Below are 19,625 nucleotides of genomic sequence, written 5' to 3'. Positions count from 1 at the left end.
AAGATCCAAGTGGTAAGCAATCACCGGTGAGTTGCAATATTTTGTGGAAAGTATTGCATTTTTATACTACCCTGGTCATAAATGAAGACATTTCAATGCTTTGCTGTTCCAGCTGCCAAATCAATCCAACACAAGCTTCTAAAATAAAAGTAATCAAAGCTTTTGAGTACTCAATTGCAACACTTACCTGTCCATGCCACGCATAGTGCAAAATGATGGCAGAGTTGGGATGGTTGCCAAGGAAAATTGGCATCAGTGTAGAGATGAGTTCATGGCGCAAGGTATGCCAGGAAGTGTTGATCTGTAATAAGGCCAATACCAACATATCTGGGCAGTGCTTGATAGGGAAACTGAAGAGCTGCTTAACTTGCTCATACTGCCCCACTTCTGCCAACCGCAACAGAGACTCAATCAAATCCAGGCTCTTCCTAACAAAAACACAAAGTTACATACTAGATGACTAACAGGATTCTGGTCGGCAGGCAATGCTAAACATTATTAAAATGCCAATTTTAAATAAGCAAGCTTCATACAACTTTTACAGCTTTGTTGAACCCAATTGAGCCTGCAATGAGAATATTCCTATCTGATTTTCATTAAATATTTAAACTCCGCATTTAATAAAAGGCTCAAAAAGGTCAGAGTCAACTACTCTTGTGGTGAAGAGGGATTAAAAACCTCCACCGCCAACTGAGATATTTCAGGTTGAATAACTGAAAACTGTGGCTATATGTATACACTTTAAAAACTCATGTTTTATTTCAGATACCTGGAGCAAGCTCCTCGGGGGGGGAGGGGGGGAAGGGAGGGAGGGAGGAAAAAAAAGACAGCTGAAAATTTTATATCTCCATTGCCTGTAGTCAGCTCTCAGCATTTGTGTCTAGTATTTCCCAGATATTTCTAATTCTGTAGTAGACACCCAACTGCATCATAGAACCCTGTTCTTGAATAGAATACCTATATATTTTTAGAAGTGAAAAAGCACTCCCAAAACACATTAGTAGGAACTCTCCCAGACAGCTAAAGACACCAGTGGAAGGATCAACTGGCAGCATGCTTTACAAGTGTTACTATGGGCATACGTGGGAAGTGCTCTGATAATGCAAGAACCAAGCACTAATTATACACAAGATACTGAATGGATCATCTGCTAAAATATGTGCGCAGCTAAACACTCAAGTCATTTGAAAAAGCCACATTTAACTGTCAAATTAGTCTTATCCTCCACTTATGAGAACATAAATCCAACTATGTGACCAGGTTTACCATGTGGCAATTTCTCGATTGTCATCCTCTGGTGGTGCTTTCAGGATGTCTGTGGCAACAGCATGACAGGGATAGTCAGCAAAACAGAAGATCTCCGGGTTTATGAGGGAATGCTGGATGAAGGAGAGCTAGAACAAGTGTTCAGAAAAATCAAGTTAGATCTTCAGCAAAAGTTGCATACCTTCTTTCCTCCTCAACCACCAGGAGAGACATTTTCAGAAGGGACTCAAAAGTTAGTGTGCGTGTTTTGCACCTCAGTTTGTACTGTATCCAGGACTTTAATCTTATTGTGTAACCAGGTTAAAGCCTTGGCACTACACAGTTATTGAACATAGTTCCAGTTCCATCTAGACTACAAACGGGAATAGCGTTGGTAACGGTTTTCCCCGAACAAGAATGTGTGGTGCCCTTCAACTCAATGTGCTTTAATATCCCTTAAGCCTTCAGATAAACCAGTTATACAGTTGACTAGACGATACTTAAGATGTGTGCTCGGGGTCTGTAGTCACTCCCAGACAGTCTTGCAAATTCATTCTTAGTTCTGGGATTAGTCTATTTAAGTTAGTTTCACTACTGAATGATGTTCCTTACTACACAAAGATATTAAGCCAGTACAATTGTAACTGTTAAGCATGTAAACTGCCCAGTACAATTAATTTGGCAACAGCTCCAAAATAAGCCTACCTGGCCCTCGGCATGTTTCCAAGGTCTGTATATGAGATCAACTGGGAAGACTTCCATGCCGAGCCCTCTTTGGATACCGTACACCACAATCTGTAGACCCTTGCTGTCACGAAGTTGAAACCCAGGGTGGTCCAGTTCATAGGTTACTTCCTTGAAGTTCAAACTAGGATTCTGCAACCAGTAAAACAGGTTACCCAGCATCAAGGTAACATCCATAAACATTCCTCAATACTTTCTGCAAGTGCACCAGGCCAACAATGATCATTCGTGCATTTCAATGGAAAAATTTCAGCACAAATAGTTAATAGTTTGGCTCAGCTGTAATTTAACTAAAATAGGAGCCTACAACAGAGTGTTAGACAAACTTAATTAGTGACACCAGAACCAGAAAAGATTACAGGCTCTGAATTCTGGCTAAGTGCTCCTCTCTTCCATGCAAGGTACATAGTCCTTGAGGCAAAAGTGCTTATAAAGGTTTCTGTGATGAGGAATAGGGCATATTAGGATGGGTGTAAGATAGGAATAAACAGCATGGAATTGTCTTAAAAAAAAAAAATCACTCAAGTTAGCCATTTTTGCACCTTTAGTTTCCTGTGGTGGTATTTGGACACATTTTTATTCAAGTGAAGCAATAAAGACATTTCAGTTCAGAAATGCTGGTATTCTACTCCTGAGAAGAGTATACCAGAATTGACTACTGGTTGCTCTGAATACTAATTACAAATAGTCTATATTGATATATTACAAGCAAGAAGTCACAAACTTACCAGTTCTTTAAGAACATCAATCAAGACCTCCACATTCCAGGTATGGGCTTGCGTTCCATCACTTTTATCTTTCCCATCACTCCAGATCCCACTGCCAGGAGCCGAAATAGACTGCAAATTAAATGCATCTGATCAGATACTAGTTAAATTTAAACAAACGCCAGAAACCAGAGCTTCAGAACATCCTGCATTATGAGCAAAATCAAGCCGTTAAGTAAGCTAGGAAGAAAGCTCTGCACCTTTCACCTAAGAATCAAAGCATTTTACAGACATGCCTCACTGTGATGCAATACCCCTCTGCAGAACAGGAATGAAATGTGAAGTGAAGAATACAAGTTAAATGATTTGCTTAAGGTAACAGTAGTGGCAGAGCCAGAAATGGAATCCTGGGGCACCAACTCCCAGTGTCCCCAGCTTTAGTGACAAGCTCACTCTTCTCACTAAGATGTAAATGTACACTGTTTACTACCGCTCTTCAATAAAACTACTCACTTGTAATGGAATACCCTCTGTCAACCCCGAATGAGTTCGAGCCATCATTCCCAAAACCCTGGCAACCTGGGCAGCTGTGACCTCCCGAACACCAAACTGCATGATTATGTTGCGACATTCTTCAACACTAAAAATATAACCAGAAGAAATAGACATTGATCACAGTACCAAAGCAAGTTTCACCATGACAACCAGCATAACACAAGAGGGACTAGAGTGTGATATTCTGATTAAAGGTAACCAAACACTGAAACAAAAAGTTGCTATTTCAACCTGATTTTGCATACAATAAGGAGTGCAAGACTGGTTGGCTTTGCAATGTTTTCAGTTAGAAGGGTTCTTGCTTTCTAATTCGAACCATTCCGGAACGCCTTGTGTTACTCGAATTTTGCTTAAGTCGGAAATATATCTCTGACCATTACAAAAAAAACCCCTCCTATTTCTAGCTTATGGGACTTTTTCCGTAAGTGCGGATTTGTGTAAATGGGGTCTTGCCGGGGAGTGTCTGTATTTATGTTAGGCCAAGATAACTCTTGCGAACACGGGATTTCTATGCAAGTTTATAAACATATTTTGGGAAATTGCCATATATTCAACTCAAAACCATAGATCTCCACTAAGTAACAACCATGTGACCTGTATTTGACCACTGCATATAGTTCACGCAAATTAAACTGTAGGATTTTGCTACTCTCAGCTCTCCATTAGACAGGAAAGGGGTCAAAAGACTACGGGTAGATTACTCATGAACACTATCTTAGGTTCTGACATAGTTGGAGTACTCAACGGTTACAGAAACTTCATTAAGTACCACCCATCTGCAACAGGTATTTGAGACCATGACTACATGCTTTGTGAGAAATTAACATGTATAAATTCACTCTACAGTTGTCAAATTTTCATCAATTAGACCAAGGTCATCTTAATATAACTACACAACGGAATTTCAACTCATGAAATATTTTAGCAGTTGACCTAACTTCAGGAACTAAATACAAAAGGCAAATTAAATGGTTTCCTACAGCTCAGGTGTTTATATCCTTCAAAGTTCATTTTACTCTGAAAATTTAGACAGTTACCTAGTGTATAGGAACACAAGTTAAAAAAAAAAGTGAGTTTCCTTTAATCTAGGACTATGACTATGAATACCTTTGATTTTTATCTGAACTGGGAAAACACTTATATTTATGCAGTTTATCTAAATTATTAAAACTAAGGTATTTTTAAACCAAACTTATTTTCACCTTTGGATGCCATCTCTGGGTTTCAAACACTGCGAGGAGATGTTTAAGGGTATTCAGAAGAAATTTTTAAAATGTAGAACTGTGTTCCCTCTAATTTTTCTCCACACATGTGCAGAATGAATTTTGTTATGTGCACCAATAAGGAGGTGGTGTGACACATCACCTTCACATTGGTGCACATAAAATTCATGTGGTGGGGGTGGAGGCCAAGGCGTTCGGCATGGGGAGGGGGCTCAGGGCTGGTGCAGAGGGTTGGTGTGCAGGGGTGTGAGGGCTCCGGCTGGGGATGCAGGCTCTGGGGTGCAGGAGGATGCTCCAGTGGGGAGAGAGGACTCCCCCCAGCAACATCTGGGCAGGGGGGGGAAGGGGTGGGGGAGAAGGCGCCTCTCCCTGCTGCAGCACCTCCAGGGCTGGGGCTGTGATAGGTCCCATCTGGGGCTGAATTGGGGCTGCCCCTTCCCCAGCTAGTCCAGGGCTGAGTTGGGGCCCGGGGAGGGGCACCCCCATAGGTGCCAAGCCCATGGGTGCTATAGGGCTAGAGCACCCACAGAGAGATTAGCAGGTGCTGCTGAGCAACACCTACCAGCACCCAAGCTCCGTCCACCACCTCTCACCTGCTGACCAACTCCTCCCCCCCAGTGGCTCCTGCCTGCTGCAAACAGCTGTTTCTAGCGCACGCGCACAGGCGCACACCCCCAGCTAGAGGGGAAGTCCGTACCTATGGCATGCCCCTCCTCTAGCAGGTTGGTTGGGCGGGTTCCCTGAGCGCCTGCGCGGCACTGAATAGGCTGCTGCGCAGCAGTACAGCTTACAGGGAACTTAGGTGTGGAATCATACGAGTCTTATGCTTTTTATAAGCTTTATCAACATCTAACCACACATTAAATTTGGATTGAGCCTAATCTAAGTGTCCCTTTAAAACTGGCATTTGAGAACGCTGCTGGTAGTGGCCATCTTGCTGAAGTTATTTGCAGGCTGCCATGTAATCACTGCACACTATCTTCCATCCTGCAATAATATGGGTTTAAAAACTGAAGTGAGCGAGCACAGATAATGGTAAGGGAGGAGAACAGAAAGACTTAGCATCCAAATCTGACAGACTTCAAACTAGATCCCAATTGCTTCTTGCACCTTCCTGGGAGGGGTTAGGGGGGTTATTTGTATTACAGTACCACTGAGGAGCTGCACTGTATTAGATGCTGTACACACAGATCTTCAGTGTACATTACATCACCTCTGGGGTGGGTTCACCAAATCTTTTGGCCTGTTCTTCTGGAGTTTCCAATGATCAGAGCTGCAGGTTCACTTCTGGCTAAGAACCACCGGCAGACTCTTGGGGTATGTCTATACAGCAAGCAGAAACCCATAGCAGCAAGTCTCAGAGACAAAGTCTACAGACCTGGGCTCATGCTATAGTGTTAAAAATTGCTGTGTAAACACTTGGTGTGAGCTAGAACTTGGACTCAATCCCACCCCGAGATTCAGAGCCCAAGCCTGAACATCTACACAGCTATGTTTTAAGTGCTGTAGAGAGCCCAAGTTTGTAGAACAGGACTCAGACTTTCTGCTTGCCATGCAGATGTACCCTCAGAACTTGTTCATAAGTGAAGTATGGCACATTAATGTGTTAATTGAAGGCAATCGCAAGTATTGACCATACAAGTTCTTCACTTACAGTAAGAAACAAGAAGCCTGGCAGGTACTTGGTTCTGGGGCAGCTATAAGGATAATCATGCTATAAGGTATTGGCAGGGAAGCTGCGTAAGTTCTGCAGTATAGTCAAACAGTCCACTCCTTGACACTACTGCTCACAATGTTGCATGACTAAAAGTTTGATGCATGCAGCAAGTTAAACTGTTTGTGAAGCTCTTCCTGCCCAGCATTCTAAAACTCAATACAGATCTTCAATACCGATCTTCATGTGAACACTCGCCTGTGTTTAAAGCTTGACAACTTGCATAAAAGGGAAATTCTAAAAACCTAAGAACATAAGAAAGGCCATACTGGGTCAGACCAAAGGTCTATCCAGCCCAGTATCCTGTCTGCTGACAGTGACCAACGCCAGGTGTTCCAGAGGGAGTGAACCTAAAAGGTAATGATCAAGTGATCTCTCTCCTGCCAGCCATCTCCACCCTCTGACAAACAGAGGCTAGGGACACCATTCCTTACCCATCTTGTCTAATAGCCATTAATAGACAACCTCCATGAATTTATCCAGTTCTCTTTTAAACCCTGTTATAGTCCTAGCCTTCACAACCTCCTCATGCAAGGAGTTCCACAGGTTGACTGCGCTGTGTGAAGAACTTCCTTTTATTTGTTTTAAACCTGCTGCCCATTAATTTCATTTGATGGCCCCTAGTTCTTGTATTATGGGAACAAGTAAATAACTTCCTTATTCACTTTCTCCACACCATTCATGATTTTATATCCCTCTATCATATCCCCCCTTAGTCTCCTCTTTTCCAAGCTGAAAAGTCCTAGCCTCTTTAATCTCTCCTCATATGGGACCCGTTCCAAACCCCTAATCATTTTAGTTGCCCTTCTCTGAACCTTTTCTAATGCCAGTATATCTTTGAGATGACGAGACCACATCTGTACACAGTATTCAAGATGTGGGCGTACCATGGATTTATATAAGGGCAATAAGATATTCTCCATCTTATTCTCTATCATTTTTTAATGATTCCTAACATCCTGTTTGCTTTTTTGACTGCCGCTGCACACTACATGGACATCTTCAGAGAACTATCCACGATGACTCCAAGATCTCTTTCCCGATTAGTTGTAGCTAAATTAGCCCCTCCACTTTCTCTCCCCCCCCCCCCCATATTATATGTATAGTTGGGGTTATTTTTTCCAAATGTGCATTACTTTACATTTATCCACATTAAATTTCATTTGCCATTTTGTTGCCCAATCGCTTAGTTTTGTGAGATCTTTTTGAAGTTCTTCAGTCTGTTTTGGTCTTCACTATCTTGAGCAGTTTAGTATCATCTGCAAACTTTGCCAGCTCACTGTTTACCCCCTTTCTCCAGATCATTTATGAATAAGTTGAATAGGATTGGTCCTGGAATTGACCCTTGGGGAACACCACTAGTTACCCCTCTTCATTCTGAAAATTTACCATTTATTCCTACCCTTTGTTCCCTGTCTTTTAAATCCGTTCTCAATCCATGGAAGGACCTTCCCTCTTATCCCATGACAACTTAAATTTACGTAAGAGCCTTTGGTGAGGGACCTTGTCAAAAGGCTTTCTGGAAATCTAAGTACACTATGTCCACTAGATCCCCTTTGTCCACATGTTTGTTGACCCCTTCAAAGAACTCCAATAGATTAGTAAGACATGATTTCCCTTTTCAGAAATCATGTTGACTTTTGCCCAACAATTTATGTTCTTCTATGTGTCTGACAATTTTATTCTTTACTATTGTTTCAACTAATTTGCCCAATACTGACCTTAGACTTACCAGTCTGTAAGTGCTGGGATCACCTCTTGAGCCCTTTTTAAATATTGGCATTACATTAACTACCTTCCAGTCATTGGGTACAGAAGACTATTTAAAGGACAGTTTACAAACCATAGTTAATAGTTCCACAATTTCATATTTGAGTTCTTTCAGAACTCTTTGGTGAATACCATCTGGTCCCGGTGACTTGTTACTGTTAAGTTTACCAATTAATTCCAAAACCACCTCCAGTGACACTTCAAACTGTGACAATTCCTTCAGATGTGTCACCTACAAAGGGCAGCTCAGGTCTGGGAATCTCCCTAACATCTTCAGCCATGAAGACTGAGGCAAAGAATTCATTTAGTTTCTCCACAATGACTAGCGTCTTTAAGTGCTCCTTTTGTATCTCGATTGTCCAGGGGCCCACTGGTTGTTTAGCAGGCTTCCTGCTTCTGATATACTTTAAAAAACATTGCCACCCTTTGAGTTTTTGGCTAGATGTTCTTCAAACTCCTTTTTGGCTTTTCTTATTACATTTTTATTCTTAATTTGGCAGTGCTTATGCTCCTTTCTATTTACCTCACTAGGATTTGACTTCCACTTTTTAAAAGAGGACTCTCTCTCATTGCTTCTTTACATGGTTAAGCCAAGCCATGGTGACTCTTTTTTAGTTCTTTTACTGTGTTTTTTAATTTGGGGAATACATTTAAGTTGGGCCTCTATTATGGTGTCTTTGAAAAAAGTGTCCATGCAGCTTGCAGGGATTTCACTCTAGTCACTGTACCTTTTAATTTGTTTAATTAACCTCCTCATTTTTGCATAGTTCCTCTTTCTGAAATTAAATGCCACAGTGTTGGGCTGTTGAGGTGTGCTTCCCACCACAGGAATGTCAAATGTTATTATGGTCACTATTTCCAAGTGGTCCTGTTATAGTTACCTCTTGGACCAGATCCTGCACTCCACTCAGGAGTGAATCGAGAACTGCCTCTCCCCTTGTGGGTTCCTGTACCAGCTGCTCCAAGAAGCAGTTAAAATATCGAGAAATTCTCTCTGCATTTCGTCCTGAGGTGACATGTTCCCAGTCAATATGGGGTTAACTGAAATCCCTCACTATTATTGAGTTCTTTATTTTGATAGCCTCTCTAATCTCCCTTAGCATTTCATTGTCACTATCACTGTCCTGGTCAGGTGGTCGATAATAGATCCCTACTGTTATATTCTTATTAGAGCATGGAATTACCATCCATAGAGATTCTACAGAACATGTGGATTCAATTAAGTTTTACTTCATTTGATTCTACGTTTTCTTTCACATTCAGTGCCAATCATCCCCCCACCCCTGCATGACCTGTTCTGTCCTTCCAATATATTTTGTAACCCGGAATGACTGTCCCATTGCTTGTCCACACTCCACCAGGTTTCTGTGATGCCTACTATATCAATATCCTCCTTTAACAGGAGGCACTCTAGTTCACCCATATTATTTAGACTTCTAGCATTTGTTTACAAGCACTTTAAAAACTTGTAACTGTTTATTTGTCTGCCCTTTTCTGATGCGTCAGATTCTTTATGTGAATATTTCTAATCTGATCTGGCCCAACCTTTATCCTCTTCCATCCTCTCCAAGACTAAAACCTAGAGATTCTCTATCAATAGACTCTCCAAGAGAAGTCTGTCCGATCCACATGCTCCTCTGCAGCAACTGGCTTTCCTCCATCTCTTAGTTTAAAAACTGTTCTGCAACTTTTTAATGTTTAGTGCCAGCAGTCTGGATCCACTTTGGTTTAGGTGGAGCCCATCCTTCCTGTATAGGCTCCCCCATCCCACAAGTTTCCCCAGTTCCTAATAAATCTAAACCCCTCCTCTCTACACCATCGTCTCATCCACGCATTGCAACTCTGAAGCTCTGCCTGCCTACCTGGCCCTGTGTGTGTGTAACGAAGCAAAGAACTAGAAGAAAGTACATTATCTATTTTCTTTTTACAGAAAATATGTCTGGATTGATAAGTGAATAGTTTACCTCTACTGCTTAGATAGGAATGTTCAACAGAAGGTAGTTTACATTTACAATCAGAAAATACACAACACTGGAAGTGAACATACCATAAACCAAGAACAAGCGACCTTATGTTACTACTTGGTGTACAAAGATTAGTGTAGTTACTTTAGGTCTCCCTCTTTTCCTTTACCTCAGGGAAAAGTGGACTGTTCCAAGGCAAGAGGATTGATGTGCACGCGCTGTCTCTCCACACAGTTTTCCTACAAACCTTGTACAAAAGCCGTAGCCTACTTCTTGCATGAAGTCTGCCAGAGAGCTCTCCATCATTGTTTTGGCTATCCCTCCAGAATCAGGCAGGATCCTATCCATTAGGATGTCCCGTTTTTCAGGGTATAGAAGTGGTGCAAGCACCACGGGGCAACGCTCCTGGGGAAAATCTAAAAGTGAAAATGAAGAGCATGTATTAAGATGCATTATAATGGCCTAATAAACAGGAACTTCTACAATACTACTTCCAGTCACAAATGACCATTAGGATTCTGTGTTTCTAAGTGCTTATGTTCAAATGAAGATTGTCTTGAAAAATACTATTACACATTGCCCCTGTAAAATGAAGGCTTTGAGCCTCCCTCAGGAAAGCTTCCAATTCCTGAAGAATTGAAGCTTTAAAATTTTTAGCCACTACAGATGCAAAGAAAAGCTACCAAATGTAAGCGCAGAAAAATCACTGCATCTAGCCTACCAGCATAGCTCCAGGTCCTCTATTGCTGTTTACAGCTCCCCCAAACTGCAGGAGCAGCATGAAATTGACAAGCCTTCTACAGTTTCACTGCAGCTGCTTGGGAAAGCTACTAACTGCAGCAGAAACAGGTGCTAGAATTATTCCTGAGGGGACAACCACCCAAAAAGCACAGATTGAGAAAGAATACAGTAGGAGAGAGCAGCTGTCCCCTTCCACCAGAAAGTATTGGGAATAGGGGGATCAGTGTGGGGTGCTCCTCTCCATTCTAGCAGGGACAGGTTTCAAGGGACAGATGCACCATGGGACAAGAGGACGAATTTTATGTTTTGGGCTATTATGCCAGCAACCCATCCACAATAGGACAGATTAGCCCAGTGGGAACCACCTAGGGGTCAGCCTTCCCTCAAAACAAGTTAGTGTGACTGCTTGTGTACTTTTGGAAGCATGTAGGCAAGTTATTGGCTTGATTAAGGGAACAAATTCTCTAGAACAGACAATACTTAAGAACATAAACAGCTGCTTTTTTTGCATTATAGTCTTGCTCTATTTATCTGTTTATACACACAGTATATCTAGTTCTTCTTAGAACTAAGGAGGAGTGAGGGAGGCCGGGAAGAAGAGGAGATTAAAGGAGTTCAAGTCAGGAATGCATGGCCCCTTTATTAAGAATATTTTGCCAGAAACCACCTCACCCACTGAAGACAAGGGAAATGTTATTTCATATACTACATTTCAACTGCCATAGCGTCACACAGACCGAGGTAGTCTCCACAACATACATGGCATCAATAAAAAGTTCATATACAAAGCTATGTTCCCTGAAAGTTCCCCTAAACTTGTTCCTGGAACTTATGTATTCTAGGACTTGCAGCAACAGACACTGATTTAATGTAAATATTATGAAGCCTTAACTATATCATCAATCCAGTTTCCCCCTCATTTAGCATTCTGAAAAATTCCGTTTTAGAAAGATAGTGTACTATGGATGTTTAAAGCTACAAATAGAAGAAAAATATACAACAAATGAACTTTTGCAACAGGACAGAAGTTCTCCACTATCTAAAGCCTGTTCATTTGGGTATCCCTAAAGAAAGGCTGCATACCCCTCAAATTCTGCAGATTCTTTTTAGTATAGTGCAATACTATGTTACCACATACCAATGGAAAGAAGATTCCAACTACTTCAAAACCAACATGATTAAGTGGTACACTGCAACAGAGTATTTGTTCTCAGTGGATTTAGCCTCATGAAACCTTATGCACTAAGCAGCCTATTACACCACCACACTGCTGCCACTGGAATGACAGGCTGCTGGTACATTATGACAGGCACTCAAACAGGCTTCCTGAATGGTGAGGTTCTACTTACCTCTACGTAATGTTTTGAGGAAAGCGTCAATCTGTTCCTGTCCAACCCCAAAAGCTCCTTTCTGCCCAAAAAGGAGATGGGAGAGGAGGAGGTGCAGGACCTCTATTGCAATATCTTGGAAGCCACCTTCTTGATTTCCACTGACGTCTGCGTCAATGTAAGACCGCAGCAGATCTGGAAGTTTCTGTTTGATAAACTGGGCAGCTACAAGAGGAAAAGAGAGGCTACAGTTAAAGCCCTGAAAGTTACTTTAAAAATGTACCTTAGTCAAAGACTTAATTTGGTTCTGTTGGTCATCCAATGCTCTGGGCATATTTAACACACTCCACACCACCTAAATAGTTTTGTCTACCATTGATAAGACAGCAATATCCTTTTCATGCTCTGTACCCCTCAGCCCCACCTTTAGTAGGCAAGAAAGACTTAGCTATGTCTGTTCCAGACATATTACAATAGTGAATCAGAACTGGGGAAATGGGGGGGAGGAACAACTCCTGCTCCAGTACCTCTTGATTTCAACTGCAGAAGCAAACTCAAGTAACCCAGACCCTAAAGCATTGTCAGGATTGTTCTTAAATTTGACAGGTCTTTGCTGTAGTATTTTGCAAACTCCTCACTTACCAAAACCTCGTAGATCTGAGCTGAAGGAGTTCAGTAAAGCAAGACCAAAAATCACCTGTGAACAAATGAGAGGAAAGTAAGTGCCTATCATGCATTTAATTTCAGTCAAGTTTTGTATTGTACAAACTTAACCAGCTAGTTTGGGAAACAAATGTTTACCCACCTCTTGAACTTTGCTTAATTTGATAACTTTACTCAGCTGGGCAAATAAATGGGGTGAAGGCTTTAGACTCTGAAACAGAATAAAGTATGAATTATTTATACGGATGGTCTAGCTTGTAGTGTGAAAGACAGCCTGGAGGTTTTATTTGCAGGAGAGGGAAATTTGCAGGAAGGGAAGGCATTTTGCAGTAGACTAGCTCACAAAGCCTGAACAGGGCAGTCAAAAAACCCAAGCAAAAGCTGCCATTTTCAGGAGTTAATATTAAGGTGACCCATGCTTTGAAGAAAGTTTAAATCCACACATACTTCTCACAAGTTACACTAGTTCAGTTACTAAGCTGTTGGTCTCAGGACCTCCCCCATGTCAACATAAAAATATAGAAGCACTAGGGACCTATTTTGTATTTTGATTGTTTTGAGGTCTAACACAAAATGTTCAAAAATCACAAATGTTTAACACTATTAAACCAGCTTAGTTTAATCAAGAGAAAGGCCCTTTCTAAAGTGGCTTGGACACTACTACAGTGCTTCTGTGAAAATGGTAAAGTGAGATGAGCAGTATGAGAATAAAGTTAGATATAGCAGACAGTGCAATCCCAGACTTCCACATGGACAACTAGCATTAGCTAATATCATGTAAGGGAATACAGTTTAGACCCAACCTTAGGGTTTATAAAGAAAGGCTTAAACTCCGTAAATATTTTTTCATGAAAGTAGAGGTATGAGTCTTGCTTGGTTTTAAGTATTCCCATCAAGTGTTTGCAATCCAAACATTGCTGTACTATGGAATGCGTAAGAACCTGAAATTGACTAATTTATATTTATTGTGGAAGCTTGAGTGAAGTACAGGGAGTGACAATGGATGAGCAAGACTATTCAGTTTTTAAAATTCTTGGTACTAGAAAAGACAAGAGTTTGTTTTAAAAGATTAAATCCCAGTAAATACAAACACGGAGGGTATAAACAACTATAAAAAAAGCAAGGCCAAGGAGGATTTCAGGCAACAAGGGAAGCATGTCATGTCCTACTCTAGTTAAGGATCCTGTTCTTGAAGCTAAAAAACTGTCCCCAACCCTCGTGCACTAGCACCCATCAAAGTCTAGAAAATAGCAGCTCCTTAAGGGTAAAAGTAGATAATTTCCTTTCTATGGGTTAATCCATTTCCCCTCCAACTCTAGGAAAACCTTTGTCACTCCTCTTGTTCTGAAAATTTAGTCTGCTAGTGCAGTTACACACTGAATGAATGCTACTGCCTTGTTTGACAAGTTTTCCTGTTTAAAAAGCCATTTTAAATATAACTCATTGAAAACATTCTACATAATTCCACAATAAAATAGAGACTTATTTTTCCATGACTGACCCTTTTAAAACAGGGTATACAAACCTTCTGATAGTGCAATGGATTGTCAATGGCGTAGGACAGCGTCGAGATAAAGTTTGGCTTTGTAATCAGCGACGCACACTCCTGGATCAGAAACTGAGTCTGAAAAGAACAAGGGAACTGTGAATCTGCTATTGCTTTAACATATTGCATCTGTATTTCAGTTATCACTTTACTTTTCACTCTGCAGCCACAGTAGCAATAACCCAGTCAGATTTTAGAGTGCTTCAGATTTTGAATTCAGTATTTTGTACCAAGAAACACAGAAGGGGACAGACTAGTGTCCATCAGAATTTGACTGTTTCCTTGTCATTAAGGTTTAGGTTTTAATATTTGCCAGACTAGACAAGCGAGCCAAACAGAGTTTCTCAGTCACCTGGCAAAGTAAACTTGATGTGCAAGTCTGGAACTTCATTTCACTTGTCTTAGGCTCCTACAGATGTTAGCATAGATAGTGTCTGTATGCACAACAAATAGGAGCATAGTATGCTAAATTAAGCAATGTTTCTCAAGAGATTTTAGGAAAGAATGGAGGTTAAGCCAGGAAATAGGTGTGCCCCAGAAGTCTAAATAGTTTGGAAGTGTGTAAGATAGTTGCTCATTGTATTACTAGCTTGGACTAAGCTTTAAAAAAAGTAAGGGATGTTTTAAGAAGGTACTGCCTGGGGCCCAAAAAAAAAAAAAAGTGGGGCCAACACACTTTAGTAGCAGGTTTTCTAAGTCAGTTCTTTAAAAGAGAAACTCAGTAATTCCACCTTCTTGCTAATTTAGAGAGCCAACAAAGGGAGTTGTAATTCAAAAACTGTGCATGGATATTTTCCACCAATTAACTGAAGACTATAACCTGTACCCTGCCTTTGTGCTTAAAATGGCCTGAGAGCTTTGCAATAAGCCAATTAAAAGTATAATTAGTGATTGTCCAAGTGCAGCATTTACCTGATGGAAATCTTTGCCACTGCTTTTACCATCGCCACTGAAATCCACATGCGAGAATAGACAGCGTAGTAAATGCCTGTCTGCCTCGGGACCGTGCCGATTCACAATCTGAAAGACCAAGAACAAACCATTTAGAAAACATCCAACAATTTTGATGGAAAGTTCACACACAATGATGGGGCACCAGTACTTTGGTTACTGTAGTAATTTCACTACTTTGTACAACGGAATACTCAAGTTCAAATAGGAGGCACTGAGGATCCAAGAGTTTAGTAATTAATTCTCAATATCCTGTGAAGTAAGGGTTAACCCCATTGGGGATGGAAAGACAGAATCAAAGCAGTAAAATCATAACAGGAACAGAACCCCAATCTCTTAACTCCAAGTTGTAGTCTTTGATCATGCTTCTGCCCACATTAAGGCACACTAGTTTAAGCACTCAACTTGTTTGTTTTTGAGGAAGGAACCGGTACATAAGGGAATTCCCAGGGTGGTGGATAATGTTTTTTTTATTTAAATTGGATTTTTTTGATAAAATGCTTTTGGGGGGGGGGGGGGATCTATGTAAAGATAGTTTTAATTAAGATATTTGAGCTATAATGTATCATCATGGAATAGGGATTATAAATTCTAATTCTATAGTATGAGACAATATATTCATGTAATGGTTAAGAAAAGTTTTGTAAAGGAGTTCCAACAGTTCATGGATTAGGGACCCAAATTTATGGGGCTCCAGGGGTTTCTGTATAGATTTAGAAGATTGTTGGGGGCAGAATAGATCTGGACAAGGAGAAGAAGTCTGGAGATAAATGTGAGAAGGGAGGGACAGGCAGTAGAAACAAAAGTGAAACTGTTTGAGCAATATATTCCAGAAGTCTTGAGGTCTTTGAGTGTAGCCTTCATTGATTTGAGATCTACCATACCATTCTCTCACTAGAAGGGAAAACCTATAATGGCAGCAGGCCGTAAAAGAGACCCAGTTTGGGAATATTTTAATGAAGTTCCTCTACCTGTGGGTAAGACGGGCATGTGTTCAAAATGCAAACAATGCGAGAAATGCAAGGCCTGGTTGCCCGAATGAATCATCATAAGAAGTGTTCCTTCTCAGGAGGAAGCTGCATTGAAGATGATGAAATGAACATGTCTGAACACGCAGGATCTTCAGGTTGGTAAACTTTTTTATTTCATACTTCTTTCTTAAGGACTGCCTGTCTTCCTTCTGGACTACTCTTGAATTCTCATGAACAAAAAAAATAGTTGTTACTCTAGGATACTACCATTTTAGATGCAGTTGTGATACAAATAAATAGCTGAAATAGGCAGATCTTTTTACAATAGCACTTTAAAGTAGTCAGTGAATGCAATGAATAATACTAAATGAGCAGTAAGGTAATAATTAAATAACTGCATTGACTTATTTTGTTTAGGAGAATCCATCCTCTACATACAGGATTCTGAAGACTATCCACCTTCAAGGTCACCATTTTCTTTAGTTTCAGAGTTTATCCACCAATGATAGTGTTTCAGTCACATGTATGTCACATGACCACAGTATATCACCTGTAGCAAACAGGAAAGTCTCCATCATCCAGAAACAACCATAGATAAGTTTGTGATAAGAACCAACAGATTACAAAAAGAGGTAAATTGATGGAAAAAAATTGCCCAGTTTGTTTATGCAACCAACTCTCCTTTCTGTATGACTGAGAACCCACACTTCATTAACATGGTTCAGTCATTAAGACCAGGATACAGTCCACCAAACAGAGCAGATGTCACAGGCAAAGTGCTGGATAAAGTATATGAAAGAGAAATTGAGCAGTGTGCAAAAGGTCTAGAGGGTGAAATTGTTAACCTGAGTATGATGGGTGGAGCAATGTCACACAATGATTGAGTTGTATGTGCTTGTGTGACAGAGGAAGGGAACGTCTCTCTTGTTTCTGTAAGGAAGACATCAGGAAATGCACACAGCAGAATACTTACAAGTAGAAGCAGTAAAAGCCTTAAACTGGGGGAAAAATGCAAATGTCTAGTAAGCAGCTTTGTCACAGACAATGTTGCAAACGTATCCAAGATGAGAAGAAATTTAGAAGAGTGTCCCAAGCTAATAACATACGGTCGCAGTGCTCATTTGATCCACCTCCTAGCCAAAGACTTCAGTGTTCCAGAAATAAAGGCTAATGTTGAAATTGCAAAATACTTCTGTAACAACCACTCTGCAGCAGCTGCTCTACAAAAAGTGGGAGGAACCAAGCTAACTCTCCCACAAGATGTGCGATGGAACTCCGTAGTGGACTGTTTTGAGAACTATATCAAGAATTGGCCTAATCTGATGACAGTTTGTGAACAAAATCATGAAAAAAATAGATGGCACTGTCATAGCCAAAGTTCTCAACATTGGGCTTCAGAGAAGTGTTGAACACATGTTGAGTATCCTGAAGCCTATTTCTGTAGCCTTGAACAAAATGCAGGGAAATAACTGTTTTATTGCTGATGCTGTTGAAATTTGGAAGGAACTGAGTGAGATCTTAAAAAGAGAAATATGCAATGACAATTAAATTACAAGCATTAAAAGAACAAATGAGACAAGCACCATCTCTGGTTCATTTTCTTGCAAATATTCTCAATACTCGGTAACAGGGTCAAACCTTAACTGCTGAAGAAGAGGAGTTTGCTGGATGTCCATGTCCTCGCCATCATCCCTCCATAATGCCAACTATAATAAACTTCAGAGCTAAGGGTGAACCATTCAAGAAATATATGTTTGTTGATGTTTCAAAGAAAGTCACACCAGTGAGCTGGTGGAAGTCACGTAAGCACTTGGATTCAGAGACTGTTGACGTGATAATCTCACTTTTAATAGCAGTAGCTTCTTCTGCCAGAGTAGAAAGAATTTTCTTCTTTTGGACTAATTCATTCCAAATTGAGAAATTGTTTGGGACTTGAAAAAGCAGGAAAGCTTGTTTTTCTTTTCCAGATTATGAACAAACCGGAAAAGGAAGGTGAAGATGACTGAATTAGCTGCAAAAGACAATATTTTAAGTTTCTCATGTTGACCTGGCTGACAGTCTATTTAATTTTTAGGGTTTTGTTTTGTTTTTAAATATTTCATTTAACTATTTGAGTTAAAACAATTTTACCAAAAACAAATCTGATTTTAAAAACTTGAACATTTAACTAAATTCAAAAATTTATATGCTTGTTTTGTTAAAATAATATGTTTGCTGTTGAAGGAAAAATATCCAGAATACATAATAATGTTGGTTTAGTTAAATAAAACAATTTAAATGTCTGTCTGGTGATGTTCTCCTCCCAATACAGCATGACAAGAAAATCCTCCAAATATTAATATTAACCTGTTGAATTGGAGATAGTTCACCTCCCAATGACTTCGTAAACATCTGCTTCAATTACTTATTTGGTTATTTCATTTACCAAAATCATTAATTTTCTGATTATAGCTGTAAAACTAATCTGAAAAGTTTTCAAAATAAATCACTTTAAAAATGTATAGTGTGTACCTTCTAAAAATGAAATCTATATCTTGTTAAGAATATATATTAAGATTATAACAAACAAGAATGCACTTTTATGTAGAAATCCATGATTAAATCGAGTCTTCCTGACTAGTGATTTAAATCATGATTTAAAATCAAATCCACCCTGGGAATTCCCTTAACATCCTAATGTGCCAAAACCTCTACCTCAATATAATGCTGTCCTCGGGAGCCAAAAATTTTTACTGTGTTATAGATGAAACTGAGTTATATTGAACTTGCACTCCAGTGGATTAAAGCACAGCCCCGCCCCCCCGGAGCACTGCTTTACCGCGTTATATCCGAATGCATGTTATATCTGGGTAGAGGTGTATTTAGTTATCCTGATGCCACTAATCTGCACTGTGAGCAGTGTTTCAGTGCTAATATCTGGGAGAATCCCTACAGTTATCTAGACAGCCTGCAGAACTGAAAAGCGTTCTGGCACTTAGGGGAGAGGGATAGCTCAATGGTTTGAGCATTAGCCTGCTAAACCCAGGGTTGAGAGTTCAGTCCTGGAGGGGGCCACTTAGGGGTCTGGGGCAAAATCAGTACGTGGTCCTGCTAGTGAAGGCAGGGGGCTGGACTCTGACCTTTCAGGGTCCCTTCCACCTCTATGAGCTAGGTATATCTCCATATATTTATTCTGTCAGATACCAACACAGGTAACCAAAAGGATTGTTTTACAAATTAATTGAACTTTTGACAGTCAGTGACCCACCTAAATTGGAAGGTTTTAATCTAGTAGCATGCTAGAGCCAGATTTGACCTGGTTTAACCGTTAACACTAGGAGGTCCCCAACCTGCGACAATGCACTAGTACCTCAATTCTTTTATTTGGAAGAAGGGGGAAATCGGGGTAAAGGGAGTATTCAAGGGAGCAAGGAAACACAGTAAGATTCTTAAGTCCAGGAAGTGCTAAAATGAATTTTTGACTCATTAAGATAGGATGCCAAGATTATAGGCCATTTTGAAAG

The 19,625-nt window shown here is 40.3% G+C and overlaps 1 protein-coding gene across 33 annotated transcripts in view; it reads right to left on the bottom strand.

The window, feature by feature from the left end:
* CNOT1 (CCR4-NOT transcription complex subunit 1) overlaps positions 1-19,625 on the bottom strand; it is a 107,058-nt gene that overhangs the window by 62,117 nt on the left and 25,316 nt on the right. For 21 of the 33 annotated variants that reach the window (XM_065566804.1, XM_065566816.1, XM_065566808.1 and 18 more), the window contains exons 3-13: positions 15,113-15,220; positions 14,180-14,278; positions 12,797-12,865; positions 12,634-12,688; positions 12,013-12,216; positions 10,092-10,338; positions 3,210-3,336; positions 2,718-2,828; positions 1,951-2,121; positions 1,267-1,394; positions 188-428 (exon numbers count right to left, since the gene is read on the bottom strand). In XM_065566804.1, the coding sequence (XP_065422876.1) occupies positions 188-428; positions 1,267-1,394; positions 1,951-2,121; positions 2,718-2,828; positions 3,210-3,336; positions 10,092-10,338; positions 12,013-12,216; positions 12,634-12,688; positions 12,797-12,865; positions 14,180-14,278; positions 15,113-15,220 (1,560 nt within the window). The remainder of the gene's footprint in view (positions 1-187; positions 429-1,266; positions 1,395-1,950; positions 2,122-2,717; positions 2,829-3,209; positions 3,337-10,091; positions 10,339-12,012; positions 12,217-12,633; positions 12,689-12,796; positions 12,866-14,179; positions 14,279-15,112; positions 15,221-19,625) is intronic. The other 12 variants (XM_065566811.1, XM_065566814.1, XM_065566817.1 and 9 more) reach the window with 1 other exon arrangement.

Source organism: Chrysemys picta, chromosome 14 (assembly GCF_011386835.1).
Source record: "Chrysemys picta bellii isolate R12L10 chromosome 14, ASM1138683v2, whole genome shotgun sequence".
In the NCBI taxonomy this organism is placed as follows: Eukaryota; Metazoa; Chordata; order Testudines; family Emydidae; genus Chrysemys; species Chrysemys picta.
Note: the sequence above shows the minus strand (reverse complement) of the source record. Positions and strands in the feature narration are given on the sequence as shown.